At 47.3% G+C, this 25,053-nt stretch overlaps 3 protein-coding genes across 3 annotated transcripts; 2 read left to right on the forward strand and 1 right to left on the reverse strand.

The window, feature by feature from the left end:
• Positions 1–8,047: 8,047 nt before the first annotated feature.
• On the forward strand, positions 8,048–9,307 carry LOC137911683 (alpha-2 adrenergic receptor-like). Its single transcript, XM_068756064.1, has one exon. It carries the CDS (start codon positions 8,048–8,050, stop codon positions 9,305–9,307), a length of 1,260 nt encoding a protein of 419 aa, XP_068612165.1.
• Positions 9,308–16,902: 7,595 nt separating this feature from the next.
• Positions 16,903–19,930, forward strand: LOC137911684 (uncharacterized). Its single transcript, XM_068756065.1, has 6 exons — positions 16,903–16,998; positions 17,578–17,815; positions 18,255–18,375; positions 18,451–18,585; positions 19,243–19,363; positions 19,650–19,930. Exons 1-5 carry the CDS (start codon positions 16,903–16,905, stop codon positions 19,283–19,285), a joined length of 633 nt encoding a protein of 210 aa, XP_068612166.1. The 3' UTR covers positions 19,286–19,363; positions 19,650–19,930.
• An 801-nt stretch (positions 19,931–20,731) lies between these two features.
• LOC137911685 (uncharacterized) lies at positions 20,732–23,758 on the reverse strand. Its single transcript, XM_068756066.1, has 6 exons — positions 23,663–23,758; positions 22,846–23,083; positions 22,291–22,411; positions 22,081–22,215; positions 21,302–21,422; positions 20,732–21,014 (listed from the first exon to the last, which is right to left on the reverse strand). Exons 1-5 carry the CDS (start codon positions 23,756–23,758, stop codon positions 21,380–21,382), a joined length of 633 nt encoding a protein of 210 aa, XP_068612167.1. The 3' UTR covers positions 20,732–21,014; positions 21,302–21,379.
• Positions 23,759–25,053: the final 1,295 nt, after the last annotated feature.

Below are 25,053 nucleotides of genomic sequence, written 5' to 3' on the forward strand. Positions count from 1 at the left end.
TCATTTACCCGAGTGGTTAAAACCCTTTATTCTTATTATTGTGTGTGTGTGTGTGCGCGCGCATACATTTTGGGTGTGGTGTTGATCGTTTTAGTCGAGCTATCCTTTTACTTGCTCTCTTTTGTAGCTGTAAATACACTGACGGACGTCCGGTTGTTTCTGGAGCTTCGATAGGCCACATGTGAGATCCCCCCCTCCCCCCCCCCAGGGCCAGTTTGCTGCAATATTATATAAAGCCCCTTTTGAACTGATGTCTTTGTTTTTGTTCGACACGAAGCTGAAGTACTTTATTGGAACTACTAATACGAAATGAGGTTTTTCCTTTCTCAAAATGACACCCGTGGGAAAAATACTTTGAGTTTGTTTTAAGTTGCGTTTCACAAATGGTCCAAAGAGACCGGCATCAGTTTCATTTTTCCGATTCCGAAGAGACCGGCATCAGTTTCATTTTTCCGATTCCAATGCAAAAACAAAAACGATTTACATAAATATTATTTTAACTGAGGATTGCTGGTTTTTCTGTTTCTACTGCGACTACGGATATTAACCCCCCCGCTGGCGGGACGGTGCAGAGAAGGCTCATTTAGACGTCGGGGAGCAGAGGAGCGAAGCCTAATTGACCGTCTCCATGGGCAATTATTGATAACCTAATGCCACCGAGAGACGGGCGGCAGCAGTTAAATAAGATATGCAAATCCACCGACGGCTCGTGTCTAAACGAGAGCTGCTCAGTTTTTTTTTAAAGGCGGAGATTGAGACAGTCTTAGTTTCCAACAGGGAATGCGCCGCGGACCGGATGTGGGGGGTGGGGGGGGGGCTTGCCATCTGTCCGGTAGAACGATGGACTTGGTTTGAACATGAAGCCCCGAAGACTTGAAATGATCCGATCTGGAAAGGTTCCAGAACAAAAGGCCGGCGCTACGAAGCTTTCTGTTGCACAAAGGGTTAAACGAGCTGCCTGGAGATTTGCTTTGGCATAAAGAGCTCGACTCGTGTAAAGGCTAACGTAAAAAATTAACTGTTCGGTGGATTTGAACCGAGGTTTTAGTCTTCAGTTCGCCTTCGTTAAAGTCTGTTAAATGAGGTTTATGCTCACTTTTAATTGCCTGCTGTCAACTTCGAGCGCTATCAGCCTCGTTTTCCCCCCTGTTGAGTCATTTCATCAGCCGGAGTCTCGGAAGAGTCATTAGCCGCCGCGGCCACCGCCAAGGTTTAGCCTCCGTCGTTCTGTCGTCTGCTGCAACAAATGATCGTCTCTCAGGATCGGCTTCCAGAGATGTTTCCTGCGTTTTACCAAGACTATATATACTGCAAACTGGAAACGTTTCTACACTCGATAGTACATGTATAGCGATACATAAATGAAAAACTGTAAATGGATTTACGTGTGCTTTGGGTAAATGGAACCCGAGGCCTTTGAGCGTTCTGTGCCGGTTCATTAATCTGAAATCTCCTCCGTCCCTCCGTCTCTAAGAAAATTACTTCTGAATAAATTATTGGTGCGCACAAAATTAAACGTGCAGCCGTCCTGCGTCAATCTTGTACTTACTTGTCTGGAGAGTAATCTCTGTTTAATCTTTCACGCAAGGTCACTTTTCTTCGCTTTTTTTCGGCACCTCGTCGTTTACCCCGCTTGCTAATTTAGACCGAAAGACTAAATTGGATCAATTATGCAGGAACAGTGAGAAGGAAACTCGATAAGTCTTCAAGAATAATAAATGGATTCTTCTCGGTCCTCTGTGGAACGTCGGAACAGAACGTCCTCTTCCACGCCGCTGCAGGAGCGCTGGCGTGTTTAGCTTTGGGGGTTAATCACCCTCAGGGGGAGCCTCTGAGTAAACGTTACGCCTCTGCAGACGGCGTCTGATCGGTTGATCTGTCTGATCGGCGCCTGCAGGCGGGGCCGCGGCGTTCGGCAGCGTTTCCCAGCGGCAACCCGATAAACTCCGGCCCGCGGACCTTCCTGCTCTGGTCGTTGCTTCCCGGTCGTTGGTCGTCCTTCTGTCTCCCACGAACACGCGAGGAGCGCCTCGGAGTCGTCGGCCCCCGAGGCTCTAAACCGTGGTTGTGATTCAAGTCGCACATTCAGGCTTTTGAGCTCTCCAGGAATAGAATAGAATAGCGCTTTATTGTCATTACGCGCCGTGATGCAACGAAATCGAGCCTGTGAAATCGAGCAACACCTGCTGCGTGTAAACTCGGGCCTCTCTCTAGCGACACCTCGGACGAACCGCGACGCCACGATGAGGCCCGGAGTTGCGTAACGCGCCAAATGTCCAGCCAAGCAGACACTCGGGCCTGACGATGCCACGCTCGCCTTGGGGTTGTCACCAAAGACAAGAACAAAAGCCACGAAAAACGTGTCGAGTGGCTCGGAGAACAACGGGAACAACAACCCACTGAGTGAAATCATTTAGCTCGGCTCGCCCCCCCCCAACCCAACTCGGCCCTTTTTGTCTTTAGCATCTATTGATTTCAGTTATTTGTTCAGGCAAAAGCCGGGGGCTGAATTTCTGCCTGTTTCGCTCTTCGGCCTCACTTTTCTATGCCGCTTTGTCCTCGGATGAATTCGCCGTCTGCGCTGTTAGTTTATAACGCAGTAATTACATTTAGGGTGGGCGGTCTAGGATTCAGGATCCGCATCGTCCCTTTAAAGAATTGTTTTTCAAACGACTGATACCCAATCTGGAAACGTGTCGATGATTCTAAGGCGCCGTCTGCGGCTTCGCTTCCGGCGCTAGCCGACTATTGTCGCTTGTTATTTTTGTTCCCGTTTGTCACGCGTCCCGTGAGCAGAAGTCCTCGCAGTATTTTAAGTCTTTCAGGATGTTTGTTTTTAACCTTCTTTGACCCTTAAAATTCATTTAAATTTCGTGACGCACGAATCCCCGGCGCTAATTGCACAACATGCGTGAAGCGTCGGCGCTTTAATTTGAAATGCAACTCATTAAAACTGTTTTAAAGTCCTACGTAAATGTATAAACGTTATTAGATTTTAAAAAGCAGAGTTTCATTTCGAGTCATTTTCCAAATGTTTTTCGGTAAATGGAAAAACAACAGATTTAAACGTGTGCTTTCGAGGCGCTTAGCTTGTCGCCTTCATCGCTTTAAAACATACCATAAATAAAGAATCACTCTTCTCATCTTCCTTTTTTAATAAGGCTGCTAAACCCAGGCGGTAATAAGGACGTTAATCCAAAGTCAAACTTTCCTTCCATAACAAAGCTAAGTTATGCAAATCACAACACTGTTCTGAAGAAGACCAGCGGCCGGGGCGACAATTAGGAAGCTCAGCCCGCCTCGGATGCTTTATTATTATTTGCTTTGGTTACGCTCTCTAGGAAAAACAACATCCCAGAATAAGGAAATGATTGAATAACGGTGCACGGATTCTAATTCAGCGGATTTGTTTGTTCTTTTCTCAGAGAAACTATCATTGCTATTAAATAAAGTTTAAGTTCTGCAAGCTCTCAGGGACAAACGGAGCTCAGAGTTCCGGCGAAATCCGAATAGAATGAAGGTCTGGGTTCATTTGCAGAAAATAATCCAGCCATGATAAGTCTTACAGAGATTCCCATTCTCCTTCTGCATCCTAATTTGTCCTTGTGGTGCTGAAACATTGAGTCGAATAAAATAAAGAGCAAGAAAGAGGAAAACGTCGTCGTGACTTTTACCGTCTCTTCACAAGCGATGAAGACAAAGTCTTTGTTTCGTAGGTCTGTGTCAAGGTTTCATGATGAAGAAGCGAGAAAGTAAAATATAAGCAAAAAAAAAAAATCATGAAATTTGGTGTCGAAGTTTGAATTCCCTTTCGGCAGGCGAGGTGAAACTGTTTGACCATCAATAAACCCTGACCTCCGTCTCACAGGAGTCGTTCAGGCAAACTTAAATGCAGCCGAGACGAGGCACATTCACAAAGTGAATGTGCTCCGGCTTGGAAGGTCACAGGTCACGGTTATAGGATCGGGGATTATTGATTATCAGAAGCCGACTGGACAGGATTTAGCGCTTAGCTGTGGTTTGTTTTCAGCGAGGGCTTAAAAAAGGTCCTGAAGGAAAACAACAACACTTTAAACACAATCTGAAGCCCTCAGAGGGCGAAGATGCTGCTGAGAGGAGAGAGTCGGTCCTCTATTCTGTTTTTATCGGCCTGTTTTCCGCTGCTGTGTCAGATATTGAGGGATCGCCGGCGCTGCCTGGTCCTGCTGTTTCGCAATAAAAGCTCCTAACGAATCCGTTTTAATCACAAAGCAGTCGAAGGAAAACGCATCAAGGGGGGCTGGGGGGGGGGGGTTATTGTTTATGTTCAGCCCGGCTTTAAACAGCACCGGATTTAATGAGAAACGAGGAACTGGAGGCTAAATGTTTTCACAGGTTCATGAGGAAGTGGGAAAACGTCCCGTTCTGGAACAAGCACCAGATTTATCGGGCGGAACCGAAGAATTCACTTTTTATTCCCGGCAAACGAGCGGCTGAAGGAGACGGATGGGGGGAACGCCCTCTTTTTTTGTTTGCTCCGCCCATCAAACATTTCCTGTGAAGCACCAATCAGATTTGAGGTCAACCATCACAGTCGGCTTCAAACCCTCCTCCAGGGAGGAGGAGCTTCACAAGCAAACCAAAATGTCTGACCAAAATGGACGAGAACTCACGTGGCACAACAGGAAGCTGACTGATCGCCGTGGTCACGGTCGCGTTTTTAAAGGGTACCGATTTTTCACCGAGGAGCAAACAGGAGGGATTCAGATATTTCAGTGAAGGCTTTTTAAATTCACTTTTTTTATTTTTATTTTTTTTGCCAAGGAACCGAGGAAATATGCTTCAACAAACATCTATCTCTTGTCAAGCCGGGTAAGAATGCGTTTTTATTTTTTCACAGACTGTTTTTGGTTTATTCCAGAATACCAGTATTGCAGTGTCGTAATGTCGTGGCGTTCCTAAATAAGAGGCTGAAACTATTTCTGATCATATTTTGCTGAAGCAAATGTTAATAGAACTTCTTAAATACATATTTACAGTTTACACTATTGTCTAACAGTAACCGCAAACATCCCACTGATGAGCTCCAAGTCGTGATGCTAATCAGCTAATTAGCTAATTATTTAACGATTTATGTACAATTATTATTGATTTGCTTTGCAGTACTTTCTTCTCGTGCTTTGCACAGAGGGTCGGCAGCTATCTGCATCCGAGCCTGGCCTTTCCGCGGCTTGGCATTTATCCTGCGCTTGATGGGTCGATGGAGAGGAAGCGTGCTCGCCCCCTGATGCACTCCTTCCCGTTCTCCTTGTCTCCTTCCATTACGGCCTCGCTTCTCAGGGGTGGCAGGAAACGCTGTGATGCTTCGGAGCGTCTTGCGTGACCCTCGAAGGGGCGCACATTTGGAATTCATGGCATTTCTGCTCGCGTGACGGGACTTCGGTGCACATATTAGCCGATGATGCATCGTTTGCACAATGCATGATTCAAAACGAGCCAATAAGCTGAGCCACGTGGAATAAATCTGTCATCAAGGCGATTTTAAAATATTCCAGTTTTATCAATATAGCCCTTCTTCTTCTTCTAGTTACACAATGCAGGGTGTATGATGGAACGTTAGCGTTTAGCTTAAAGCCCTGCTGTGCTTAGCGACGCCAGTCGAGTAGCTAAAATACCGAGTTGGAACTCTATTAACCTTTTTCTGTTTTATTTATGTTTATTTTATGTTTAAAAATGAGCTATTATTGCAAAGCGGAATTCAATTTGTGGAGCGACTCCGTTGCCTTTCATAGGGGGGGGGGGTCTCGGCTGGCTGGAGGGAACCGAGCGAGCGGCCCCCGCCGAGCGATTGGACGTTTGTGGAGACGTCAGCGATTCATTTTATTCGTTTTCATTCATTGCACAGATGTTGAGCGGATGCACTGATGCGCGGCGTCGCCATGAACTGCTAAGTGGCGCTACAAAGCGGCCGGGCCGTTTGCGTCGCCCTCTTTTCCTGCCTGCATTCACAGAATAGAATTAAAATGAAACGAGAACGGCCGTCTTTGACGCACGCTTGTGAAAGTTTACTGCCTGGTTAATGCACAATATTGGGTGGAATCAACAGCCGGAAACGGGGTGAAGAAGAGCGCCGGGCCGAGCGCTACGTTTGCAAGGCCGTGCAATTAGCTGAAAGATGCTAAAAGTCTCGTCAGAGATGAGTTTAAAGTCGGCTAATTATCCGCTGCTTCGTCGCATCATTTGATAGGAAAACAGGAACTCGCAGATCCCTTCATTTACCTCCCGCGTGTCGTTTGAAATGCAGCTTTATTAATCCTGAAGGAAAGGAAATATAATATTTATTATACAAAACAAAAGATCTCTTTTGTTCTGACTGTCCGGAGCACCGAGGTCAGACCCGATGGAAGGGAAGAGGAGACGATTCGCCGGATATTCCGGGGGATCGGTGTTGTTTCTAATTAAGCTTGAGCGCTAATGCCCAAAGGGGCCTTTTCTATTACGCAGACATCGTGACTCACGCGTCAACAAAGGAGCGACAATTAGTATCTGATTGAATCTGAAAAGCCGTGAATAATACACAGCTCATCATCGTCGGCTTAAGAAAGTCTCACCCGAGCATCAAAGCTAAACCAGATGTAGCCGAATGGAAACGGAGAGGATCAATAGTTGCATCCAAACTAAACCAATAAGAATTAAGACGGAAAAGTCTCTTATTGTGGGTTCAGATCTATATTCTGTCATTTCACTCACCGGTTAATCAATCGATCGCTTCGGATACATCTTCCTGTGCATTGGGGGGGGGGGGGGCAATTCCTCGATCAATAAATAACGTGGAAGATGGCCGGGTTTGAACCTTTGTCCTCACTGTCCATATTGGATTCCAATATGTTTCACCTTTTTTAAGGATCCGATCACGTGATCGGTTGAGCATAAACTCCTCAACGTGACGTCAGGAGAGGAGGAAAAGTTCAGCGCGCAGAGCGAGGTGAAAGGTCAAACCGGATCCGGAACCCCTCTGGATGCTGCTTGTCCGGCGACCGGGTGCTAAACGGCGTGCCCACTTATTGGCGGCCTCTGGTTGTTGGCTCGTCCGTCATCCTGACTGGGTTCATTACCGACGCCCTGCGCTCGCCGGATGCTCTCAATTATTCATGCTTTTCATAATCGAGAATCATATTCCTACGGAGACGGAGACGTCAAAAGGGTTGCCCTCAAACACGCCGCGGTGGAGGACGTTCATCCAATCGGTCCAAGTCTGTGTGAGCCGTTTTTAAACATGCAAAAGAGGAGAGGATCAAACCTCGTCTGTGATGTCTCCTCCTTTCCTCTCCTCCTCTCCTCTCCTCTCCTCTCCTCTCCTTTCCTCTCCTCTCCTCTCCTCTCCTCCTCTCCTCCTCCACCGCTCTCTGCAGTTTGTCTTCCTCCTTCAGGATGGACAGATTCAAGGTTTGACTCGCTTTTCGGTCTGAAATGAAGACGAGCACTCAATGAGAAGAAAGTAAGGGACGGATCCGGATCTGGTCTGTCCACATGGTGCCAACATGGTACCAGGTTTGGGCTGTGATGCCCCCCCCCCCCCCACACACACACACACACACACACCGCGCGTTATTCTCCTCATCCTGACTCCTAAAATGTGGAACTCTCTCTGACTTCAAGGGTAATAAAAGAATTTGAGCCCCACTAGTTCCGTCCTCGGACTTGTTGCGTTCCTGCAGTATGAAAACGATGCTGCGCTGCCTGGGGGGGGGGGGGGGGGGGGGTTAGTTTCATGAGGACAACGCATGGGGCATCGTCACCGACGCGCCGGGCTGGAGGAGGGCGCGCGCCGCGGGTGGACGCGCTCGGGAGGACCGTGACAAACTAACAACAGGACGCAGAGACGGAGCTTCTTCGTGTGGCTGAGTCGCTTCGAGGTAATCAATAACCTGTAAATAGCCGCCAAAGACTCAATCAGGGGGCGGAGCTGCCTCCCCGCTCATCAAGGGGGGCTGGCTGTGAACCCATGCCGACATCCAGCCGGGATCTGTCTTTACGCACGCAGCGCAGCGCAGCGCGCGCCGCCTGGATGGAGCCGCTGAACGCCAGCAGCGGGATGGACGCGCACGCGGGGATCCACGTGAACTCCTCCCGGTACTCCGCGGCGGAGACCGCCGGCGTCGCCGCGCTGGTGACGGTCCTCGTCCTGTTCACGGTGGTCGGGAACGTCCTGGTGGTGATCGCGGTGCTGACCAGCCGGGCGCTCGGAGCCCCGCAGAACCTCTTCCTGGTGTCGCTGGCCACCGCGGACGTGCTGGTCGCCACCCTGGTGATGCCCTTCTCTCTGGCCAACGAGCTCATGGGCTACTGGTACTTCGGGACGGTTTGGTGCGGCGTCTACCTGGCCTTGGACGTGCTGTTCTGCACCTCGTCTATCGTTCACCTGTGCGCCATCAGCCTGGACCGGTACTGGTCCGTTACGCAGGCGGTGGAGTACAACCTGAAGCGGACTCCCAAGCGGGTCAAGCGCATCATCCTCGTCGTGTGGCTGGTCTCTGCCTTCATCTCGTCTCCGCCTCTGGCGTCCATCGACGGCGACGGCGGCGGCTCGCAGCCTCAGTGCGAGCTGAACGACGAGACCTGGTACATCCTCTCCTCCAGCATCGCCTCCTTCTTCGCGCCGTGTTTAATCATGATCCTGGTCTACGTCCGGATATACCAGGTGGCCAAAACCAGAACCAGGAGCATGTCGGGGAAGAATCCGAGGCGGGAGGGCGTCACGCAAACTGAGAACGGACTCAGCAACGCCACCTCTCCGTGCCCGCCGACGCCCAGCCAACGCACCGTCACCACCGCGCAGCAGACCGAGGACGCCGAGTTGGAGGAGAGCTCCTCGTCGGAGGGCAAAGGTCACAGGGCCCGGCGGCCGGATCCCGAGGGAGCAAAGAGGACCGTCCACAAGAAATACTCCCTCTCCAGGCACGCCGCTCGCATCTCCAGGGTCAGCAGCAAATCCGTAGACCTGTTCGCTTCCAGGAGGAAGCGGCGCCGGAGCTCCATAGTCCGGAAGAAGATCTCCCAGGCGCGGGAGAAGAGGTTCACGTTCGTCCTGGCCGTGGTCATGGGGGTGTTCGTGGTGTGCTGGTTCCCGTTCTTCTTCAGCTACAGCTTGCGCGCCGTGTGCAGGGACTCCTGCAGGATCCCGCAGCCCCTCTTTAAGTTCTTCTTCTGGATCGGCTACTGCAACAGCTCCCTGAACCCGGCCATCTACACCATCTTCAACCGGGACTTCAGGCGCGCCTTCCAGAAGATCCTCTGCAAGTCTTGGAAAAGCTCCTTCAAGGCTTGACGCGCGTGAACTGCTGCTGCTGCGAGCGCCGTAAAAAGGGAAATAAGTGAATTTAAAAGACGGAAGCGGACCTGTCGAGACTTTCGCTGCCACGTGTCTCTCGTTGTGTCTCACCGTCCCGGTGTAATTCATTCACGGCGGCGTGCGCAACCTGATCCACGGATGTCTGAACACGCTTCCGTGTGCACGCAGGCGCTTCATTTGTTTAGCTTAGCTTAGCTTTAAAAAACCGAGAGTAGCGGTGTCCGACTCTCCAATGGTAATAAATTCTACCTCGTAGAACCTACTAAAGGTTTAATCGCGTGACGCTAATAATCTAATTTTTCTTACCTTTGAATTAAACATCCAGATGGAACGGTTTCCACGGTAACCGCCTCGGAATGGACAAGCCAGACGGCTCCAGGAAGGCCTTTGTTTTACCTGCTTCTAAATCCTACACACTGAACCGTTGGCCTCACTTTAAATTTGTTAGTTTAATCCGATGAACGTGAAGTGTCAAAAATAACCTTTCGCTTCATTACAGAGGCTTGAAGTGCTAGTTTTGTCCAGAACCAGTTGCTTGGCAACCAGTAGATACTGGTCCCTGTAAATACACAAAGCTCTTGATTTTTTTCAGATTTAACAAACAAGAATTAATTAGCGACTTTGGGCGTTACTGGAAGCTGAATATTATATTCCTGCCAACCTTAAATGAATTCTGTACTGTTGTTTCAAAACTGTGCACGTGCAGTACTTGTGTCTGAACACAAGAGGCAGTGGTGTTTAGCCTGCTGGATAAACAGGAGCAGAAGAAGAGCTTGAGTTACTCTGGAATCAAACCATCTCCATTGACAAAAATTCATGTCAATCGTTTAACGAGATTAGACTAGAATTAACTTCAGGCAAACCCGATAAAATATTTAGCAACAATAACGTTAGCCTGACAAGCTAGCTTATTTTTTTCCCACCGTGCACTAGATTTGCAACCATTAACATTAAAAAGTTACTTTGAATTTAGTTATTTTCTGTTTCAGACAATGAAATATAATCTTTAATCAAACCTAATCTGTGCTCCACGGGTTAGCAGATCCGATTTTGCAACCCCTGGAGAGATGCTACGCTAGCTGTTTACACTAGCTAATCTCCTGCTACATTCTGAGTGATTCGTGTAATTAGTGATTACTTCAATATTATTTATTCTAAACATTTTTCAAGAATTGAAGGTTAAAATGGGAATTATTTAAGCGAACCACGTATCAGACTTGTTGTCTTTTTTTGGGGGGGGTCACGACCCTCCGGTGGGATGCCGCTAACTTTGTGAATACATGTTTTTTTGGGGGGGGATGTGCTCCGTTTGCCCGTCGTGACGTCGTCTGGCTTTCCAGTTTTTCCCTGCTGCGGCTCTGGAGCCGTGAGAGAGAAGGAACAACCGGTCGCCAGTGAAGCCTCCGGGGAGCGGCCAGCGATTTCCAAAGACCTCATCCTGGGTTTTCACAAACCCACGGACAACAAATGGGAAATGGCCGACAGACTATAGAGAAACTACCTCCATGTTGACTCTATTTAGTTTTAGGGTTGCCCTTTGTGCTTTTATATTTTGTTACACATCTCTCCTCTGCTTTAGCTGTTTGCTGTTGTGCAAAAAATAAAAACGGTGACGACGGAATGTGATTATTGGTCATTTGGAGGTTCAATCGTCGTCGTCGTCCGCCGCGCGTTGCTTCTTCCCTCGCGGTAAAAACGGTGGTTTCTCTGCGTTGAGCAGGTCTGTGGTCTTCATCACCGTCCTCATCCTCATCAGGGTGCTTGAGCAGATAGTTCCTGATTTAAGTTTCAGGTTCAGATAGTCCAGGAACGTTTCAGTCCCTGTCCCGGGGCTTCGGTGACCTTTCAGCAGATCGGGTCTGATTTCGGGTGCGGCCGCCTCCTGATCTAATTTTCCCAGGAGGCCCCCGTGGGGCAGGAAGGGGGGCCAAACCAAAATCCGGTTGTCGTCCCGCCGCTTTTTCTGTCCAGTCCTTTTCTTGTTGACGAGCCTATAATAGAGGAAACGACGCTCGGCGCCGTCGGACCGGTCTCGGGACGACTCACAGGCGTGTTATTTGAACACACAAAAAATGTCTTCGCATCCTGAGACGGATCCGATTCCATTCACTGTTTGTTCTAAACCGCGTCGACACCAGCCAATCACGCGAGTCGGTCCAGCTGCTGCACATCGAGATGGAGCGCCTGCCCGAGGTTCACTCCTCAAAGTTACCTTTTTCAGGAGCGGCTGTTAAGCCACGCCCCTCTGGAATAAACGCATGAAATACCTAGCTTTTCGCTCCATCATAAACGGATGAGGAGAATATAGCAAACCCACGGCTACGGCTTTTTATACCTTCATAAGTAGAACATAAAGAGAATAAAAAAGCTGCTCCACCCACACAGGAACTGACGCCATTTTGTTTTGATTCACCAGAAGTCCTTTGGCAGGTCACATTCAACGGTGAACGGCGGTTTCTATCGGAGGCCTTGGCGTTTGAAAAGACGTCCAGCCGCCACGTGTTTGCAGGACATTCGGGACAGGTAAGCGAGCAAACAAGTCTCATTTGTTTTCATGATGATGGTGTCAGACGGGGGGGGGGGGGGGGGGCAGCCCCACCAGGTGCAGGATTATTCCTGCCAGTCCTTGGCAGCACAAAACGCACCTGCAATCCGACCAGTCGTGTAACAAACTGAAAGGACGCGTCGCCTTGTTCCGTCTGTTGTGGAGGCCTTGACTGGCGCTGCCTTCACTGACAGTCTGTACTTTTGATTCTCAGAGCAGACAGAAGGAACGTGAAGCCAGGTGTTTGATTAAAATGCCCGATGCAGCGAACCGACCCGTTTTATCTGTTATCGTCTCTCACAGGAAATGATGCAATACCTCTAAACAATGCTCTATTGTGTGGCTTCGCTGATGTACCTGCTTCAGGTGGAGTTTTATTTGTTGAACGCTAAACAAATATTGTTCGATAACGCCCTCTGAAATGTAATAGAATCAGCCAGTAGCATTGGGGGGGAAAAAACAAACAAACTGCCATGCTTTTATTTTGTAGGGACATTTCACTGACTTTTTTTTTTTTAATCATAATAGCCGCAAATGCAAACATCACAGCTTCACTTCAATCGGTTTGTTTGCTCCTGTGAAGCTCATCCAGGCGCGGAGGCAAAGTCTGCTCGTATTCAAACGTGTATTCAGTACAAGCGGGTTATGTTTCCATGGCAACGGTATATCTAACAATACGGCAAATCCAATTCAAAAGGAAGTTTGGAAAAGAAAAGGAAATGCATGCACAAAATGAGCAAACTAGAGCCTCTGAATAAAGTGGATTAGAACCCACACCCTCCCAACAAAAGAGAGAGGAGAGACAGAACCAGAACCAGAACCGTCCTGGACAGATTCAGGGTGATTCTAATATAATGACGTCACGGTGGTGGTAAAATATCACATAATCCGAATGAACAGGCACCAAACAAAACCCTGGCTTGGTTTAAAAAATCGATAATGGCTCCTTCATCGATCAGACGTCGATTGAGGTTTTACAAGCGTCACGCTGCCCTCTAGCGGCGAAACAACAACGTTACAATCATGAAATATAAATATACAAAAAAACTTTGTCTGGAAATGTACAGCAAATAACTAATAATAATAATTAACAAATAATGAAGTACTATATATTTATTCTACGTAATCTGTGTTTGAATTTATAATATGTATCACAAGAGATAAATAGTGATAATTGGAATACGGTTGTTAGAATTGTGTAAACTTTAGGTGTTTTTTGTGTGTTTGTTTCCACCTTCAATAAAAACAAAGTGATGACTTAAATATAAATACTATAGATCCAAAACATGACTATTGATTTATTCTTGACAGCAGCTCTCCTTATATTCCAATACCAAATAATAAACCGTTTTATTGGATTATTGATCATCGTAAACGGATCTTTGCTGCCCTCTGTCGGCCGTCGCGCGTCCTGCAGCGGACTTGTTTTGTTGAGATGGTTTGAAGGTTTTTGGAGTTTATTTGACTCTTTTTTTTTTGTTCCTAATGATTCCCAGCTGTACCGGGATTCTTTGGATCAATAAAACTAATGAGAGTTGAACTTTTAAATCACTCAAAGCTGAAACTGCACATTGTTTTCGGTCAGGATTCGTCTGTTTGTCTCCATCACAATAGCCGACAGAAAGCAGAATCGCATTAATCATGGCGGCAGGCAGGCGATCAAAGCCGCCTCTTGTCTTCTTGAACTTATTGCACTCGAGCAGATGACGATGCGGGCTGTGAACCTATGGTTTGGCACTCCTGGGATTCCATTTGAACCTGCCCCCTGCGGGCACTGACCAGCGGGGGGCGGGGCTCTTTGTTGGTTTGTTTTCTTCTAACTGGAAACACGTGAGTGATAAACAATAGTAATAATATAATGACGACATCCCCTCCGTGTGTGTGCGTGTGTGTGTGTGTGCGTGGTTTTAAAGGATAAACGTCAGTTTAAATCGTTGCAGCTCCAGAAAAGAATAACTTTAATGTTTTTGGTTTTTATTACCTTTTATTTTAATTTCATTTTTCTTATTTAAAAGTTGCTGCTATAGAAGGTTCCATGTTCCTCGTGTCTGCGTGGGTTGTGAGTTTATTATCCGTAGGAGTGTCTGTCTGTCTGTCTGTTAATGGATGGTTTATAACTTATAATGGTTTATAATTTATAAACAGATATAGAGCTGTCTAATCAGAACTGATATATGATATATAATAATAATAATAGAGAACAAAATAATAAAGAATATTCAATAACTCAATAATATAGAAGAATGCAAAGTCATATAACAAATAATTATAATACTCTTTATAATAATAAATAATATGTAATATATGTTTATAAATTATCATTATTAAATATATATATCATATGTAATAATATATTTGTTTTATAGTCATTTATAAAATAATCAAGTACATAAATAATGACTATAATGAATTATATCGTAATTATAATTTATTATAGTATGTATTATTATTATGTTAATATAGAAAATATACATATCTATGTCCATATATAATAATAGAGAACAATGTTTTTACATAGAATATATTTATTTAATATAGAGGCTGTAACGTGACTTCAGTGAGCTTTTAATTATCAAGTGCAGAACTCATAAGACATTGTATTGAAATACTCAATAAATGTATTGAGTATTTTGATTTTAATTTTAATTTCTTAATTTAGTGAAATTAATTCGGTGACTTTATTTTTACAGAATAACAACGCTTCTGCCAAAACATAATGGTTTCATATTAAATAGATAATAAATCGTTTAATAACTTCTGAAAACATGAAAATGGATTTTTCTTTTCTCAGATTCATCAGCGGGATATTGTAAAAACAACAACAACAGAAATAGTAAAGTAAAACCAGGCCGGTGATTTAAATGAGCTCCATGAAAACTTAAAGGACGGAACATCTTCTTCTGAGGGGGGGGGGAAGAAATGTAAGAAGTGTCTTCTGTGAGGTTAGAGATGGGAACACGTTTCCTGCGGCTGTAAAGGGAGCCTGAACGCATCACTGGTTGTTTTAACGCCATAAAAGTTAATGTGGAAGTATTAAAACTATCAGGGAGAGGAAGTCTGCAGGACGAAGGAGAAATGTATCCAGAAGAGGAAGAGGAAGAGGAAGAGGAGGGAGGCGAGTCCACGCGGCCTCCTCCTCTGCTGCGCAAACACGGAGGCTCCACCGGGGTTAATCTGCCGATCAGGGGTTAAACTAACCGGAATCGATGATTTATTTCAGATGAGATTGCTGATCTGATCTGGGGGGGGGGGGGGGGGGGGGATCCACGCTTCAAGTATACAATCCTGTATTCGTTATTTATTGCAAAGCAGTTTTGTGTTGAATGTGGATGTGAGTGAGTTCCAGTGCGCAGCGTGAGAATAGTGTGCGCGGGCAGATCTAACCGATAGGCGGTACTGTGCCATTCTCTGCGCTCTGCTGACCTAAATACAGCAGAGCGCCCCCCCCCCCCCCCCCCCGGGTAGAACCATCGCGCAGCCAGCCCGACGAGAGAGGCGGTTTCTTCCGGGACCAACTCCTCTTCTCTTCTCTTCTCTTCAACGCCAGCCGCTTGTCTGGATCTCTGGAGGTTTGTGCGTGCGCGTCGGGGTGTTCGACGCGGAGCATGAGGACACTCCGGGCCCGGAACAAAACGAGACGCTCCTCCGAATGATCCCGTAGATCAGGGGTCCCCAAACTTTTTCCTGTGAGGGCCACATCACTTTTTCCTTCTCTGATGGAGGGCCGGGGTCAGTTTGTAGGAAAAGTGTGATGATGGCAGGGGGGGGGGGGGGTGCCTAAAGGTTTAGGGACCGAATGCGGAGGCAGGCTGTAGTTTAGGCTTCATCTCACCATCACAACTACACACAGTGACATGAATGGAGCGTCACACACGCAACGCCTCTCACACCCAAACTCAGTCTCTCTCCAGCAGAGGGGAAGAACGACTGGATCAATCAGCTGATCCAATGCAGCTGCAGAGGAGCAAACAACAAACCTCAAATTACTGTAAAGAACCTGAATGCTGCACGCCTCGGTTTTGAACCCAGGATCTCCCAGCAGGGAGTCAAGTGCACTACCCACTGCACCACCTAGACGTCCCCCTGCCAGACGTTAGGATAAATAGACAGTAGCATTGTTGACTTTAGACCAGAGGCACTGGTTCCGAATCCAGTACGACGTCGCCTGGTCGGAGACACGCCCACTCCACGTAACACAAAAGGAAAAAGCACAACATAACACAACAACACAACAACACAACAAAATAACAACACAACAACACAACAACATAACAACACAACAACACAACAACACAACAACACAACAACACAACAACACAACAACACAACAACACAACAACATAACAACACAACAACACAACAACACAACAACACGCTGTGGTCTGAGATATCAACTTATTATTTGGCAGGTACGACCTTAGTAATACCTCAGGCCTCCTCACCTATACGGTGGCGTGGTCGGTAGGGTTACCGACTCACAGCCGGAGGAACTGGGTTCGCATCCAACTGTGGGAGTTGGGGTGGCGCGGGGGCGGCGGGGTGAGGCCTTGGGGCCTTTGCCCGGGCGGACATGAGCCGCCCGGGCGTGCCCCGGGTCCTCCTTGCTGTCTTTGTTCCGCTTCATTCCCGCACGGGATTCGATACCAGGGCCATTTTGCCCCCCCTGCCAGGAAACTTGCCCTTGGTTTCCGGCGAGCGGTTTCCGGCGAGCAACCAGCGCGGAAGCAGCCGAGAGCCGCTCAGGTGAGCTGAAATGAACGTTTCTCTCACATTTTCAAGCAGTATTTTATATTTTAGTACAGAATGAAGAAAGCTGCAAGTCAAACGCGACTTTTATGCGTCGTCGTCGCGCTAACGAAGCGCTAACGAGCCCTATACGAGCTGCTAGTCAGCTGCTAACGAGCTGCTAGCCAGCTGCTAGTCAGCTGCTAACGAGCTGCTAGCCAGCTGCTAGCCAGCTGCTAGCCAGCTGCTAACCAGCTGCTAGCCAGCTGCTAGCCAGCTGCTAAGGAGCTGCTAACGAGCTATGGAGGCTCACACAGGTGAAGTCGGAGTCTTCGTCCGGATCAGACCGACGGCTAACTTCCCTCACAACCTTATTGAGTGTCTCCCAGACGGGCAGGTGAGTAAAAGTCCTTCCAGATATCTTACTTTTAATTTATTTTACATTTAAGGGGGAGAGTCACTTTTGTTTTCTTTGGCTACGTGATTAAACTAAGCTAACCTGAATCTGTGTTTCCCCCATTAAACACGAATGACCGCTAATTAGCGAGTCAAAAACATTTAAGAGACTGAGCTAACGCCGTATTTTTAAATTTTTTATTATTTTAAAGCTAACGCCGTTAGCGTCGAATTTCTGGAATTAATTTGACTAGTTGTGACCTGTAAGACCAAGAAGTCTGGGTGAGTGATGGAACGGGAGCAGAACCATGTCCGGTAGAATCCGGGTCTCGGGTCCGGGAGGTCCGACCTCTGCTGTAATAAGAGGCGGGGGGAGGGGAGTCCGGTTCCGAAGAAGCCCTTAAAGAGCGTCTCCAAGTCAAAGCCGGAGTTCTGTCCAGACGCCTGAACAGGAACAAGAGCCAGAAGAACCCGACGTGGAGAACCTGGATGTACCGGAACCACCGGGACCTCACATAGAGCCCGCCCACCCGGGGAACAGGTAGGACTGCGGTCCCTTTTGTCCCGCGCTAACGTGCAGCTCAGCTTGACCAGTCGGCCTCTGTCCAGCTCTCCTCCGCCCAAAGACGAAGCCTTTGAGTGTCTTAAGGTCGGACAAGGCGGCGAGATTAACGCCGTCTTTAAGGAGAGCAAAGCGGCGCTGCTGGAACGCCGGGACCTCCTCCGACAGCTCGGCGAGGAGGTGAACGCCGTCAAGAGACAGATCGACAGCACCGCGGCGACCAGACAGCAGTACGAGGAGCTGACGGGAGGCCGAGGTGCCGGTTCGCCCGAAGCCCGAAGCTCTGAGACGTTACACGCGTTACAGACGTTTGGGTCTCTGTGATTTAGCGATGGAGACGGATTCTCCACCGACGCTGCAGCTCAGGGAGCTGAAGGCCGTCTACCGGCAGAGGCGCTATACGCTATCTCACAGCGAAATGTGCGGAAAGGGATAATTGCTAATAAATTATCTTTAACATATCACTTTAACTGCCACACAGGGCGTCGCATCTCACGGAGGGGGGGGGGCAAAATGTTTTGACACTCTGCTGCAAATTTCCTGGGGCCATTTATATCGCAAACAAGTGTTTAGCCTTTGTGGTGTCGAGCCACCGAAACAGCCTCAACGGTGCCCCTTTTCTCCGGGCTCTTTTTTCTTGTATTAACGTCAATGGAATAGCGTTTTCCATAATTGCTGCTTCCTCTCTTTGACAGACGTGCAACGTGAAGGTCAAAGGTGGCGTGATGTAAAAGCCCAGCAGCCGAACGACAGCCATTATTTCAGCGCTAAGACAAAGAAGGTTCCTGCGGCTCTCTGTGGCGTTTCTGCTTTAAGGTAAATTGACTTCCAATCAATCTGCTTCCTTTGTGTGGTTGCTCCAGACGGCGTGCATCTTAACTTCATTTACAGTATGACCAGCGTGCAGTTGCTGAAGCTAGCCAGGATTTCATGTCGGTGCTCAACAGAGCAATTCCTGAAGGTGCTGGCCAGAGACAGAGTCCGAGCACCAGTGTGGAAAGGGTCTCTGGAGTCTGAGATGAGCAGGTATGAGGCCGATTTATTTCTGTAACATTTCTCTCTACATGAAAATTACAGCCATTTATGATTTCTTATTTTTGTTTTAACATAGTGTTCACATTTGTTTGTTCAAAAATCCTTTAAATCTTTTCCTGGGTATTTCAGACGTGGTGGAAGTTGCAAAGCCCCCCCCCCCCCCCATCAGAAGTTTTAAACAGGCAAAAATTGTTAGGAGGCGGATTCCGTTTGATGCATGTTTGTTCTTATCTTCCGAAACGGACACAATTCCATCCCCCTCTGAGGAGCTGCATCTTATACAAGCAGGACTGAGTTAATGGATTGCACAAATGTACCTTTATTCAAGATTCAAGATACTTTATTATCATTATGCAAACATAATCAAATTGTGTGAAGGCCCACGGCTTAAGGCACTCATCGGAACATAACAAAAAACAATCTTTCTTAAAGCAACAATATATATATGCGAGAGTGTATATACACACTTACCACTTTATGAAGCGGTGAGTGAACACTGTTATACGAGTGCAATTCTAATTAACTGTCACTATTTGCAACCCAATAGAAGGGGGCTAAAGTGCATCCCTTACATCTGTCTTAATACTGCAACTTTATTGGTAATGTTTAATTACTCCTGACCTTTTGGCTTCAATTCTTTGTTCTCAGGTGGATTCACATTACATTGTATCACATCTGGCCCAAGAGATGAGCCCACGTGGTTCAACGAAGCACCTGCAGGAGTCTAAAATGTTTGAATATTGGCAGGATTAGCTCCTTGAACTTGGAGGTATGTAAATCATTTTACAGAAGTTCTGGTCCTTGAAAGAGGTTGAATATAGCTTCCGCTACATTAGGCATGTCTTGGATGTTTGAAGTACAGATTAAATGCCTCATAATTGGGAATTAAAATAAATTGAGTACAGTAATACGTTTCATCAGTATGATTGTTGTAGTTTGCCTTTTTGTTTACTGAACAAATCACATGTTAAGCACATCACTTACCTGATTTAAAAATACGACTTTGTATGTTTGTCACTTCATACCAGGACACTTATATTTTCTTTACTTTTTAGGTTGCACAATCAGAAGATGAGGATGGCGGGACCCCCCCCCTCTGTTCCCGAGGTGATGCAGTGGATGACTGGGCAGGCCCACAAGCGTCCATTTCTCTCAGAGGGAGAACAAGTTGCAAGTTTTGATGGGGTTTAATTAGAGTCATGCATGTCCATCGTCTGGTCCCTTCCACGATGGATGTTTTAAGACCTTTTGCATGCGACCGTCTTGTTCCTGTTTGCCTGAACTGCAAAAGGTGTTGTTTTGTTAAATGTATGTGCAGATTTTTCTAAAATAAAAGTGGAACTGCTTGGCACATGAATTTATTTTCAACTCGTCAACCGATGAGTTGACAGTTGGAAGTTCAAGACAGTAACTGTCTTGACGAGCGAAGCGAGTCAAGACATGTCGGAAGACGTGTTCAAGACAGTAACTGTCTTGACGAGCGAAGCGAGTCAAGACATGTCGGAAGACGTGTTCAAGACAGTAACTGTCTTGACGAGCGAAGCGAGTCAAGACATGTCGGAAGACGTGTTCAAGACAGTAACTGTCTTGACGAGCGAAGCGAGTCAAGACATGTCGGAAGACGTGTTCAAGACAGTAACTGTCTTGACGAGCGAAGCGAGTCAAGACATGTCGGAAGACGTGTTCAAGACAGTAACTGTCTTGACGAGCGAAGCGAGTCAAGACATGTCGGAAGACGTGTTCAAGACAGTAACTGTCTTGACGAGCGAAGCGAGTCAAGACATGTCGGAAGACGTGTTCAAGACAGTAACTGTCTTGACTCGCTTCGCTCGTCAAGTTACTGTCTTGAACACGTCTTCCGACATGTCTTGACTCGCTTCGCTCGTCAAGACAGTTACTGTCTTGAACACGTCTTCCGACATGTCTTGACTCGCTTCGCTCGTCAAGACAGTTACTGTCTTGAACACGTCTTCCGACATGTCTTGACTCGCTTCGCTCGTCAAGACAGTTACTGTCTTGAACACGTCTTCCGACATGTCTTGACTCGCTTCGCTCGTCAAGACAGTTACTGTCTTGAACTTCCAACTGTCAACTCATCGGTTGACGAGTTGAAAATAAATTCATGTGCCAAGCAGTTCCACTTTTATTTTATACAAATCTGCACATACATTTAACAAAACAACACCTTTTGCAGTTCAGGCAAACAGGAACAAGACGGTCGCATGCAAAAGGTCTTAAAACATCCATCGTGGAAGGGACCAGACGATGGACATGCATGACTCTAATTAAACCCCATCAAAACTTGCAACTTGTTCTCCCTCTGAGAGAAATGGACGCTTGTGGGCCTGCCCAGTCATCCACTGCATCACCTCGGGAACAGAGGGGGGGGGTCCCGCCATCCTCATCTTCTGATTGTGCATCTTTAAAAGTAAAGAAAATATAAGTGTCCTGGTATGAAGTGACAAACATACAAAGTCGTATTTTTAAATCAGGTAAGTGATGTGCTTAACATGTGATTTGTTCAGTAAACAAAAAGGCAAACTACAACAGTCATACTGATGAAACGTATTACTGTACTCAATTTATTTTAATTCCCAATTATGAGGCATTTAATCTGTACTTCAAACATCCAAGACATGCCTAATGTAGCGGAAGCTATATTCAACCTCTTTCAAGGACCAGAACTTCTGTAAAATGATTTACATACCTTCAAGTTCAAGGAGCTAATCCTGCAAATATTCAAACATTTTAGACTCCTGCAGGTGCTTCGTTGAACCACGTGGGCTCATCTCTTGGGCCAGATGTGATACAACGTAATGTGAATCCACCTGAGAACAAAGAATTGAAGCCAAAAGGTCAGGAGTAATTAAACATTACCAATAAAGTTGCAGTATTAAGACAGATGTAAGGGATGCACTTTAGCCCCCTTCTATTGGGTTGCAAATAGTGACAGTTAATTAGAATTGCACTCGTATAACAGTGTTCACTCACCGCTTCATAAAGTGGTAAGTGTGTATATACACTCTCGCATATATATATTGTTGCTTTAAGAAAGATTGTTTTTTGTTATGTTCCGATGAGTGCCTTAAGCCGTGGGCCTTCACACAATTTGATCATGTTTGCATAATGATAATAAAGTATCTTGAATCTTGAATAAGGTACATTTGTGCATCCATTAACTCAGTCCTGCTTGTATAAGATGCAGCTCCTCAGAGGGGGATGGAATTGTGTCCGTTTCGGAAGATAAGAACAAACATGCATCAAACGGAATCCACCTCCTAACAATTTTTGCCTGTTTAAAACTTCTGATGGGGGGGGGGGGGGGGGCCTTTGCATCTTCCACCACGTCTGAAATACCCAGGAAAAGATTTAAAGGATTTTTGAACAAACAAATGTGAACACTATGTTAAACCAAAAATAAGAAATCATAAATGGCTGTAATTTTCATGTAGAGAGAAATGTTACAGAAATAAATTGGCCTCATACCTGCTCATCTCAGACTCCAGCGACCCTTTCCACACTGGTGCTCGGACTCTGTCTCTGGCCAGCACCTTCAGGAATTGCTCTGTTGAGCACCGACATGAAATCCTGGCTAGCTTCAGCAACTGCACGCTGGTCATACTGTAAATGAAGTTAAGATGCACGCCGTCTGGAGCAACCACACAAAGGAAGCAGATTGATTGGAAGTCAATTTACCTTAAAGCAGAAACGCCACAGAGAGCCGCAGGAACCGTCTTTGTCTTAGCGCTGAAATAATGGCTGTCGTTCGGCTGCTGGGCTTTTACATCACGCCACCTTCGACCTTCACGTTGCACGTCTGTCAAAGAGAGGAAGCAGCAATTATGGAAAACGCTATTCCATTGACGTTAATACAAGAAAAAAGAGCCCGGAGAAAAGGGGCACCGTTGAGGCTGTTTCGGTGGCTCGACACCACAAAGGCTAAACACTTGCTTGCGATATAAATGGCCCCAGGAAATTTGCAGCAGAGTGTCAAAACATTTTGCCCCCTCCGTGAGATGCGACGCCCTGTGTGGCAGTTAAAGTGATATGTTAAAGATAATTTATTAGCAATTATCCCTTTCCGCACATTTCGCTGTGAGATAGCGTATAGCGCCTCTGCCGGTAGACGGCCTTCAGCTCCCTGAGCTGCAGCGTCGGTGGAGAATCCGTCTCCATCGCTAAATCACAGAGACCCAAACGTCTGTAACGCGTGTAACGTCTCAGAGCTTCGGGCTTCGGGCGAACCGGCACCTCGGCCTCCCGTCAGCTCCTCGTACTGCTGTATGGTCGCCGCGGTGCTGTCGATCTGTCTCTTGACGGCGTTCACCTCCTCGCCGAGCTGTCGGAGGAGGTCCCGGCGTTCCAGCAGCGCCGCTTTGCTCTCCTTAAAGACGGCGTTAATCTCGCTGCCTTGTCCGACCTTAAAACACTCAAAGGCTTCGTCTTTGGGCGGAGGAGAGCTGGACAGAGGCCGACTGGTCAAGCTGAGCTGCACGTCAGCGCGGGACAAAAGGGACCGCAGTCCTACCTGTTCCCCGGGTGGGCGGGCTCTATGTGAGGTCCCGGTGGTTCCGGTACGTCCAGGTTCTCCACGTCGGGTTCTTCTGGCTCTTGTTCCTGTTCAGCCGTCTGGACAGAACTCGGCTTTGACTTGGAGACGCTCTTTAAGGGCTTCTTCGGAACCGGACTCCCCTCCCCCCGCCTCTTATTACAGCAGAGGTCGGACCTCCCGGACCCGAGACCCGGATTCTACCGGACATGGTTCTGCTCCCGTTCCATCACTCACCCAGACTTCTTGGTCTTACAGGTCACAACTAGTCAAATTAATTCCAGAAATTTGACGCTAACGGCGTTAGCTTTAAAATAATAAAAAATTTAAAAATACGGCGTTAGCTCAGTCTCTTAAATGTTTTTGACTCGCTAATTAGCGGTCATTCGTGTTTAATGGGGGGAAACACAGATTCAGGTTAGCTTAGTTTAATCACGTAGCCAAAGAAAACAAAAGTGACTCTCCCCCTTAAATGTAAAATAAATTAAAAGTAAGATATCTGGAAGGACTTTTACTCACCTGCCCGTCTGGGAGACACTCAATAAGGTTGTGAGGGAAGTTAGCCGTCGGTCTGATCCGGACGAAGACTCCGACTTCACCTGTGTGAGCCTCCATAGCTCGTTAGCAGCTCGTTAGCAGCTGGCTAGCAGCTGGCTAGCAGCTCGTTAGCAGCTGGCTAGCAGCTCGTTAGCAGCTGGCTAGCAGCTGGCTAGCAGCTGGCTAGCAGCTCGTTAGCAGCTGACTAGCAGCTCGTTAGCAGCTGACTAGCAGCTCGTATAGGGCTCGTTAGCGCTTCGTTAGCGCGACGACGACGCATAAAAGTCGCGTTTGACTTGCAGCTTTCTTCATTCTGTACTAAAATATAAAATACTGCTTGAAAATGTGAGAGAAACGTTCATTTCAGCTCACCTGAGCGGCTCTCGGCTGCTTCCGCGCTGGTTGCTCGCCGGAAACCGCTCGCCGGAAACCAAGGGCAAGTTTCCTGGCAGGGGGGCAAAATGGCCCTGGTATCGAATCCCGTGCGGGAATGAAGCGGAACAAGGACAACAGGGAGGACCCGGGGCACGCCCGGGCGGCTCATGTCCGCCCGGGCAAAGGCCCCAAGGCCTCACCCCGCCGCCCCCGCGCCACCCCAAATCCCACAGTTGGATGCGAACCCAGTTCCTCCGGCTGTGAGTCGGTAACCCTACCGACCACGCCACCGTATAGGTGAGGAGGCCTGAGGTATTACTAAGGTCGTACCTGCCAAATAATAAGTTGATATCTCAGACCACAGCGTGTTGTTGTGTTGTTATGTTGTTGTGTTGTTCTGTGTTGCTACGTTGTTGTGTTGTTGTGTTGTTGTGTTGTTGTGTTGCTGTGTTGTGCTTTTTCCTTTTGTGTTGCGTGGAGTGGGCGTGTCTCCGACCAGGCGACATCGTACTGGCTCGTTTTACTGTAATATCATAAAATATGCTGCAAAAAATAATGTTAACTGTCTGAGATAAGATAAGAGTGTTTACACCACCGCGGTAATCAGCATCTCTCCCCGTTAACCGGTTAAATGTCCCGCTGAGGGGGGGGGGGGGGGGGGGGGAGCGAACATCTGGGAGCAGATCGAAGCTCCCCGCTGTGCGCGACGATTACAGAAGAAGACGCAGTCAAGACGCAAGAACCGAACCCGGGACGTGGTTTGGCCGCCAGAACCGGTTTTGTTTTGGGCTGATGAAACGCACTTGTGCCTTCTGCTTCCACTCCGGTGATTAGTTCGAGTTAGATCAGCACCTCATGCATCATTTCTGCTCGTCACGCAGAAATGACCCTCCTCCCAGCCCGTACTTTCTGGCCTGTGGCTTATTACGCAAAAAAGAAAAATGCGTCTTTTGATAATCAGACTTCACTTTTTTTTATTTAAGAGACTTTTCTACACC

The sequence above is a fragment of the Brachionichthys hirsutus genome, chromosome 23 (assembly GCF_040956055.1).
Source record: "Brachionichthys hirsutus isolate HB-005 chromosome 23, CSIRO-AGI_Bhir_v1, whole genome shotgun sequence".
In the NCBI taxonomy this organism is placed as follows: domain Eukaryota; kingdom Metazoa; phylum Chordata; class Actinopteri; order Lophiiformes; family Brachionichthyidae; genus Brachionichthys; species Brachionichthys hirsutus.